General features: G+C 36.9%; 1 protein-coding gene across 1 annotated transcript; it reads right to left on the reverse strand.

The window, feature by feature from the left end:
- Positions 1-3,027: 3,027 nt before the first annotated feature.
- LOC119514564 (PRELI domain containing protein 3B-like) lies at positions 3,028-3,612 on the reverse strand. The gene is made up of 2 exons (XM_037810401.1): positions 3,416-3,612; positions 3,028-3,325 (listed from the first exon to the last, which is right to left on the reverse strand). The coding sequence occupies exons 1-2, from the start codon at positions 3,610-3,612 to the stop codon at positions 3,028-3,030; spliced, it is 495 nt and encodes a 164-aa protein (XP_037666329.1).
- Positions 3,613-9,251: the final 5,639 nt, after the last annotated feature.

Consider the following 9,251-nt stretch of genomic DNA (forward strand, 5'->3'; position numbering starts at 1 on the left):
GGAAAATTAAGAAAATTTGTTGCCAGCAGACCCACCCTAAAGGAATGGCTAAAGGAAGTTCTCTAAATAGAAAGGAAATGTTTAAAAAAAAAAAAAAGGAAATTTGGAACATCAGGAAGAAAGAAGAAAGAACATGGTAAGCAAAACTATGAGTAAATACAATAAACTTTCCTTCATATCTTGAGTTTTCTAAATTGTTTCATGATTGAAGCAAAAATTACCACACTGTCTGATGTGTTTTTAAATGTATTTAGTGGAAATACTTAAGACAATACCCTAAACAGGGAGATAAAGGAGCATAAAGAGAGGTAAGTTTTCTCTACTCACTTGAACTGACAAAATGACAACAATCGAAAACACTATAGATAAATCAAATTGGGATTCTAAAAAAATGTTTGTGTAACCCACAGGAAGGCAGGAAAAGTGACACGAAGAACTGTTTCTGTGAAATGATCAATAAAATTCACAAACCTCTAGCAAGACTGAGAGAAGAGATATTAAAGAGAGAAGATGCAAATTACCAAATTCAGGAGATAAACAGGGTCTGTCTACAGACCCTGCAGACATCATAAGGGACTGCTATGAATGACTCTGTGCACATAAACTTGACAACTTAGAAGAAATGGACCAATTCCTCAAAAAATACGAACTATCACAATTCACCCAATACGAGATACATAATTTGAATAGCCCTCCAACTATTAGGGAAATTTTATCCATAATTTTTAAACTCCCAAGAAAGAACTGTCCAGGCCCAAATGGTTTCATTGGAGAATGAATTTAAAGGATGGGTTAACACCAATTCTACACAGTCTCTTCCAGAAAATGTAAGAGGGTGGAACTCTTCTGAATTCATTACATGAAGCTAGTATTACCCTGACACCAAAACCAGAAGCACAGCACAAAAAAGAAAGATATAGATCAATATCCCTCATTAATATAGATGCAAAAAATCCTTAACAATACATTAGCAAACAGAATTTGGAATATATAGAAAGAATTATATACCATGACCAAAAAAGGAGTTTACTCCAGAGATACAAGGCTGGTTCAGTATTCAAAAATCAAACAATGTTACATTAATGGCTTAAGATATTGCACATTTTTTCTAACCTATGCAGTTAAAATTTTTTTAATGAACATTTTATTCCAGAGTAGTCCCCTTAAATTCATTTCCTTGATGTGTATTTATATTGTCACAGGTAAAAGCCAAAATCACTAACTATTTAACTGAAAGAGGCAACTACAAAATGAAAATTGACAGAATTTTATCATTTGGTCAGAGTTAAAAAAAAATCAAAGGATAAAGAATTTGCTACAAACTATCTTTTATCATTAGGACATTACACTTTTCTCAGAACAAGTATTATTTACAGGAACCATACAAGGCAACTTTTTACCAAATATCAAAAATTTAGCAATGTTGTTGAGCAGAAATGTTAATTCAGTTGCAAAAACCATCTCTGGCTACAAAAAAATAATCAGAAACCTTACTGGATTTAATGTGCTTTTACAAATGTCCTAAGAAAGTCTTAAGACCAAATAATATTTTAGGTAGAAAAAACACTAATTTAAAAAATAGTTTGATATACTATTTCTGTGGTTTATGTACATACATTAACTGGTCTCTTTTATAGGAAACCTGACTGGATGTTTATCACTTGTACGTAAAGCACTGGAAAATAAAGGCAAGAGCTAATCACTTTTAATAAAAATACTCAGTATGCAACAAATAAGTATTAAAGATATTATTTAGTGGTTGATAATTACATGATGCAAAATATAAAACAAAATACATTTACTAAATTGTTTTTCAGTTGCAGCTGCCCACTGGCATCCCAAATAAGGATTTCCCATAGACAAAAGCTGCAGTGAAATTCACTCAGTGATTAATTTAGGTCAATTCTTTTTTTTTTTTTTTCTTTTTTCATTTTTAATTCCCCACCAACCCCCATGCCCTGCAGTGGCACCATATTATTAAAAACATTAAGTATCGGGGATTTACGCTTCAGATCAAGACATCATTTGAGTAATTTCAAATGATGTACAGCTCTTCATGTAAAAAAGATGTTTTGCGGTCACAATTACTTCAAAAAGTAATTATATTCAAATAACCTGACATATCATGCTTTAGCAATCACAGAACCATGATTTTGACACATGGCAATTTATAAGTTAGGCAAATGTGAGATGCTAAAAGACGTGAACAGCTGTTCTGTTTAAGTTTAGAGTGCTGCAAAATTCAGGTAATGACTTCATTTTTTCAGTTAACATAAACAGCCCACAGCACAGCATACTAAATCATAAAGACTATTAGAAGTACAAATCCAAGGAAGGTAATATCTTTACTAAGTTACAAAAATTTGGCAAATCAATACAGTACTCTTTTAATACAATAAAAACATATTTTTGTTGGAGTCATATAATACTTTAGTGATAATTTTCACTCCAAAAATATCACTTATGCACCAAGTCTAAATACTGTGGTTTTTAATGGTGGTTTAGAGCAGAGCAAGTTTTTTTTTTTTTTTTTTAACAAATTAACATGCTTTTAGAAGTTACTGTATCTCCTTTTAAAGTGAGTTCTCATGTAAACTGTTGAAATTTAATGCAGTAGGGCAATCATGGTGTATAGGAAAAGGTGGCTCTGCTTTGCTCTGGGGTTGGTCCAAAGCCAGGTAGTTCCAATGCAGGAAAAGCTTTAAAATTCTACCTTAAGGAGATTCACTATGCCAATACCAATTTCAAAGTACTTTTTCAAAAATTGTAAAATTTTAACATAAGCACTGGAACCCTTAAAATTAGATGGTCATTTCAAATAACACAAATTTCTGATGGTCTCTTTTACTTAGAAGCCATGCATCTCCTCTTTGTTTTCATCAAAAATCACGTACTCATTCTCCAGCTTATTACAAAAAAAAGTCTACCTAAAATATAGTTGTTTCTTCTTTTTTTTAAATAACAAATAAATATATAGCCAGCTTGGAAAGACCTAGGGGATCTGATGTTATATACTGATTTTCATTGTCATTTCTCTACAAATGCTGCTGCCGCCATCGGTCTCCTTATGCTTCCTCTCACTGAAGCTGTCAATTCTTTAGTCTCAGCATTTAATTTATGTATTACCCATTCCATCACTTCTCGGACTTCATTAGCATTTGAAGAAATTGTACTTGCCGTCAGTCCTCCCAGGTAACTGCTAAGGCTGACTCCTTTAGCAGTGATTATGGCTTCTTGAGTCAAAACAGTTTTTTCCAGGTCTTGAGAATGTAGTTTGTATGTAAGTCTCTCATCTACTGAAACCATGTTTGTAAGTGAAATATTAGTAGATTTAAGTTCCATTGTTCTCTCAACAAGATCAACAACCGAATGTTCCTGAACATATGTTTTGGTTCTTGCCTCACTAAAAAGAGATTTCACAATGGAAGGCTGTCCCCACTCTGTGCTGAGAAGTCTATGGCTGTGCAACTTTCCAGAGGGATCTATATGCCTGTCCAGTACATCAACTCCAACCACACTTGAGTTCAAAGGATTTGGGTATTTCTGGATTGCAGCTGTTGTAACAGTTTCCCGTGGGTGGTCAAAGATGTGCTCTGAATTCCATCTCTTCATGGTGCCGGCGATGGGCGTGATGTCCTATGTAGTTAAATTTTTTTCTTAGAAATAACATTTTTGTTGAAAGTAACACTTTATACACATAAATATGCATATTTTTTGACCTCCTTGGAGACGCTTTTAGGCTTGTTTGCAAAAATGCAGTTTTCTTTTTCTTTGCTGTAATTTTCTTTTTGTCAGAGTATTAGTATGTACAAGTTTGTGAGCAAATGAAACATGTAGGTTCAATTCATTGGTTTGATTTTCACGTCTATGCTAGAATCTGTATTTCATACATGGATGTAGTAAATTTGCAATTCTGAAGTTTGATTTTGCAATAAATAAACCACTAGGCTCTATATCATGCGGACTTTTTTTTACATGGATTTTTATCTGAAATACCAACCATCAGTAATTATTTTTTTCTTGTTATGGTACAGCTACTTCCTAACTGTACAAAGCTAAATCTCATCTTTGAGGTAAACCTTTTTGTCATAGATGGTTGGTATCCACATGGCTACTCAACTGAATAAAGAACAGCAAGTGATATTTGAAAACTGTAAACCTGGAATTTGGAGACATGAGTATTCCTTCAAGTTATACAGAATATCACTTGTGAAATTCCAAAGCCATCGCTGTTACATGGCAAGTCTAGTGTAAGAGTTAGAGGTAGTGTGAGAGCTTTCAGATCAGCTGCAGTTTCCTATGAGTACAGTGAAAAAAGGCTGGGGAAACTTACAGGACAGTCCAGATTTTAAAAATCACACTTTCTCAGTGTTCTCCACAAATTAGTGGGTGTCCTGGCTGTCCCTATGACAGCCTTTTTCTCCAGGTGAGGCCTCAAACGAATTGCAACTTTTCTGCTTGTTCTAAGGGACACTTTGTATGAAAAAGAGTATGTATTCCCCAACTTTTTGTAAGTTCTTTGGTCAGTCACCAAAGAATAGGAAAGACTCCATCATAGAAATTTTGGCAATTCTTGCCATTCATTGACGTAAACTAAAGTATGATCCCAATAGGGAATCTTGAATAATTCTAACCTCCCTTGTCCCTTGCTGGGATAACCATCTTTAATATTTCATTTATTTCTTTTTATTTGGTGATCTCTTTGAGGCAGATTTCAGATTTTGGCAGTACAACTTGAAAGATCAGGAAAAGCATTGATGAACTGTGGGTGAAAAACTTCTGTTTAACATCTGAAAGTGAAGTTTTAGTTAACAGATGTTTGAACTTAATTGATTGGGAGGCCAGAGATTTAAGGGAACAGAAGATTCCCAAGACATGTGGAGTAAGGTATGTGATATGGTGTGTGTTTTGTGTGCATTAATGGGAATTAAATGATATTGAGTTTTAGGCTCTGATAATCATTGTCAACAGAAGATCAAGCTGCAGACATTCATGTTTTAAGATGTAAATTATAAAACTAGTTAAATCTAACAACGAGTTTTAATGTTCTTGGGTACATTTTACTCAAGTTACCTTTATGGTATATATAAAAAGTTTGAGCTTATGCATAGATTGGAGGTTGGGAATCACAGTTTGGGGAAGAGGTTTTCTGGACTGTTTTCAGCAAAATTCTAAAAATTGCTTGCTTGGGGAATGCTGAAGAATTTGATGAATTTATAATCCAGTTTTTATACTAGAATGTTAAATGCAAAAATATGCAGGAAACGAAATCCCTTGTTATTGATCTGTAAAAACACTGTTACTGAAAATTGAGCAGGACTTGAGGCCTTTCTTCTAGAACATAAGGACTTGATTATCACACCTATACTATGTTCTGAATCTTAATGCCACATATTTATACTTAATGAAACTTGTATCAATGAAATTGGTAATATGAACTTTCTGGTCCATTTGGGAGTTCACCCATTTGAAAAATGTGATATTTCTATGGACGTTTTATTTTTCTCAGTCCCCCTCCCATAGAATTGAAGCTAGAATTTTCCATTTGATAAAGGAGCAAAAAATGAGCATGTTTCTTATGAACTGATGTTTAGTAACTAGTGAGAACTTGAAATATTAGAATGCATTATAAGCCTAATCCTAGACAGTCTTATGAAAATGTATCTCTTTTAGCCATCTTTTGAGCATATATTCACATTGCTTTTCAAGATATTTTAAGTTATATTTTTTCCTCTTTTTCAGATAAGACTTCTTGTAACTGGGTAGATATTCTGCTGTGGTCTTCCAAGAAAGGCCCTTTTTATTTTTTATTTTTTATTTTTTTAAAATTACTTTATTTATCAAATAAAAAAAGTTTCCAAACAAAATAAAGCAAAGCAAGGGGGCAAAACAAATATCCTAGAATAACTTCATTCCTTCCGATATACTCCTACCATAACAAAAGAAAATTAATGAGTCATAGTCACACCTGAGCATTCCCATATCATTAAGATCACTCTCAATATCTTGTCTGTTCTTATTAGATTATCAGTCCCCCTTCACTAGCTGCTATGTATCTCTAGGTCCCCTATATTCTACAATATAAAGACACTTATTTTACATTTTTCACAGAGTTCATATTAGTGGTAACACAGAATACCTCTCCTTTTGTGTCTGGCTTATTTCCCTCAGTATTATGTCTTCAGGATTCATCCATGTTGTCATATGCTTCATGACCTCATTCCTTCTTACTGCTGCATAGTATTTCATCGTGTGTATATACCACATTTTGTTTATCCACTCATCTGATGAAGGACATTTACATTGTTTCCCTCTCTTAACAATTGTGAACAATGCCACTATGAACATCAGTGTACAAATATCTGTTCGTGTCACTGCCTTCAGATCCTCTGGGTAAATACCAAGAAGTGAAATTGCTGGATCGTAGCAATTTCTGAGGCACCACCAAACTGTCTTCCAGAGTGGCTGAACCATTATACAGTCCCACCAGCAATGAATAAGAGTTCCAATTTCTCCGCATCCTCTCCAGCATTTTCAAGTATTTTGTTAAGAATTTTTGGATCTATATTCATTAGGGAGATTGGCCATTGTTCTCCTTTCTTGTAGCATCTTTATCTGGTTTTGGTATTAGAGTGATGTTGGCTTCATAAAATGAGTTACATAGTGTTCCATTTCCTTCAATTTTTTGAAAGAGTTTGAGTAGGTGTGGTATCAGTTCTTTCTGGAAAGTTTGGTAGAATTCTCCTGTAAAGCCGTCTGGCCCTGGGGTTTTATTTGTAGGAAGCTTTTTTTTTAAAAAAATTCTGTTTTATTGAGACATATTCACATACCATACAGTCATCCATGGTGTACAATCAACTGTTCACAGCACCATCATATTGTTGTGCATTCATCACCCCAATCTATTTTTGAATATTTTCCTTATACCAGAAAGAATCAGAATAAGAATAAAAAATAAAAATAAAAAAGAACACCCAAATCATCCCCCCCATCCCACCCTATTTTTCATTTAGTTTTTGGTCCCCATTTTTCTACTCATTCATCCATATACTGGATAAAAGGAGTGTGATCCACAAGGTTTTCACAATCACACTGTCACCCCTTGTAAGCTACATTGTTATGCAATTGTCTGCAAGAGTCAAGGCTATTGGGTTGGAGTTTGGTAGTTTCAGGTATTTACTTCTAGCTATTCCAATACATTAAAACCAAAAAGGATTATCTATACAGTGCATAAGAATGTCCACCAGAGTGACCTCCTGACTCCACTTGAAATCTCTCAGCCACTGAAGCTTTATTTTGTTTCATTTCACATCCCCCTTTTGGTCAAGATGATGTTCTCAATCCCATGATGCCGGGTCCAGATTCATCCCCGGGAGTCATATCCTGCGTTGCCAGGGAGATTTATACCTCTGGGAGTCAGGTCCTACATAGAGGGGGAGGGCAGTGAGATCACCTGCCAAGGTGGCTTAGTTAGAGAGAGAGGGCCACGTCTAAGCAACAAAGAGGTACTGAGGGGGAGACTCTTAGGCACAATTATAAGCAGGTTTAGTCTCTCCATTGCAGTAACAAGCTTCACAGGGGCAAGCCCCAAGACAAAGGGCTCAGCATGTCAAGCCATCAGTCCCCAGTGTTTGTGAGAACATCCAGGTGAGGAAGTCCAACACCTTCGCATCCTCCCTCAGCTCCTCAGTGGGGGCCCGGATACATATTTTTATCCTCCACCCAAATTACTTTCGGATGTGTTCCTATTTCATTCTAACCTGTACAGACCTACCTTATCTCACTTCCTATTCAAAGTTCCATGTAATTGTTGTGTTTGAACAAACCAACTGTAGAAGTTATACTGCTTAGAAAATATAGATCCTACACCAAATAAACATTTCTTGCCTTGGTCTCACATGGAAGTTGAAGTTTTAACACACAGCCAGTTTCAACCTTTATCCTTTGGCCCAATTTGTCCTAGTCTTAACCAGATCTGCTTCATTCATATCTCTAACTGAAGTGTGGGCTGTTTTTCAGCTTTCTTTTTTTAACAGTTGCTGTATGCATTAATACTGACATTAATATCTGCCAAGTTCTAGCTCTGAGTTTCAGGTGTCACACAGATACCCAATGTTCCAGAGACCAATCAGGTTATACACCAAGGGATCAACATCTCAGAGTTTGGGGATAGCCATTACAATTCAAGAATAGATTTGACTGCTGTAAGGGCTTACAATCTAGGGATCATTACAATAATCATTCCCTGTTAGGCTGTGCTCTAAGGTTCAATTCTGAGTTTACACATTGTAGTTAGTCCATATTGGTGAGGCATTATAGTGTTTGCCTTTGTTTCTGGTGTACTTCACTCAAAATGCTGTCTACAGGATCCATTCACCTCCTTGCGTGTCTCACAACTTTACTCCTTCTCGTAGTTGCTCAATATTCCATTGCATGCATACAGCGCAGTTGTAGGAAGCTTTTTAACAACTGATTGGATCTCTTTAGTGGTGATTAGTTTGTTGAGGTCTTCTGTTTCTTCTCTAGTCATTCTAGGTGGTTTGTGTGTTTCCAGGAAGTATTATCCATTTCCTTTAAATCATCTAGTTTGTTGGCATAGAGATGTTCATAGTATCCCCTTATGATTTTTTTTTTATTTCCTCAGGATCTGTAGTATTATCCCTGCGGGACACTGATTACGTGCTTCAACTTGGCGGGCCTGGGCTGGGGGACCTGATCAGCCCCTGGGGAGGGTGGTGGGCACGGGCGACAGCGCCCTCCACAGCCCCCCGGGCCTGGGAAAGTGAGGTCGGAGGCAGGCCCCATTTCCTCACCCAAAATAACACTGTTAGGGGAGGCTTGCCGGAGGGAACCGCCTTTTCCCCACCCCCTTATCTTGCCCGGACACTCCCCGTTGCCAGTGCAACTCCCATTACCACCAGTGCGCATACATTGTTGCCAGACACCGTTACCGGAGCAACTCTCGCCCCTTTTCAATCAACCTCCGCGCCCTCTCAGAACCAATCCAAGCCTTTAACCTCTACAGCTATCCCGCCCTCTAAACGCCCGATATAAGCTTGTACTCTCCCCTAATAAACTCTCTTGGCTTCTTCACCCTAAAAGAACCGTGTCCCGCCTGTTCCTTTCTCGCCGCCCTCCATACTTTGCACGCCTACACCGGGGACCGGGCCCAGTCCCCCGCCTCGCCCTCGCCTCCGGGAAAGAGCCCCCGCCGCCGGTGCCCTCCGAGCAATCCTGAGAGCCTAGGATTT

This window comes from Choloepus didactylus, chromosome 18 (genome assembly GCF_015220235.1).
Source record: "Choloepus didactylus isolate mChoDid1 chromosome 18, mChoDid1.pri, whole genome shotgun sequence".
NCBI classification, from domain to species: domain Eukaryota; kingdom Metazoa; phylum Chordata; class Mammalia; order Pilosa; family Megalonychidae; genus Choloepus; species Choloepus didactylus.

Coding starts and splice junctions, on each gene's coding strand:
- LOC119514564 (XM_037810401.1), bottom strand. CDS start 3,612: ATGAAGAGATGGAATTCAGAGCACATCTTTGACCACCCACGGGAAACT. Junction 3,326..3,415: donor GGACAGCCTTCCATTGTGAA/ATCTCTTTTTAG, acceptor ACTTAAATCTAC/TAATATTTCACTTACAAACA.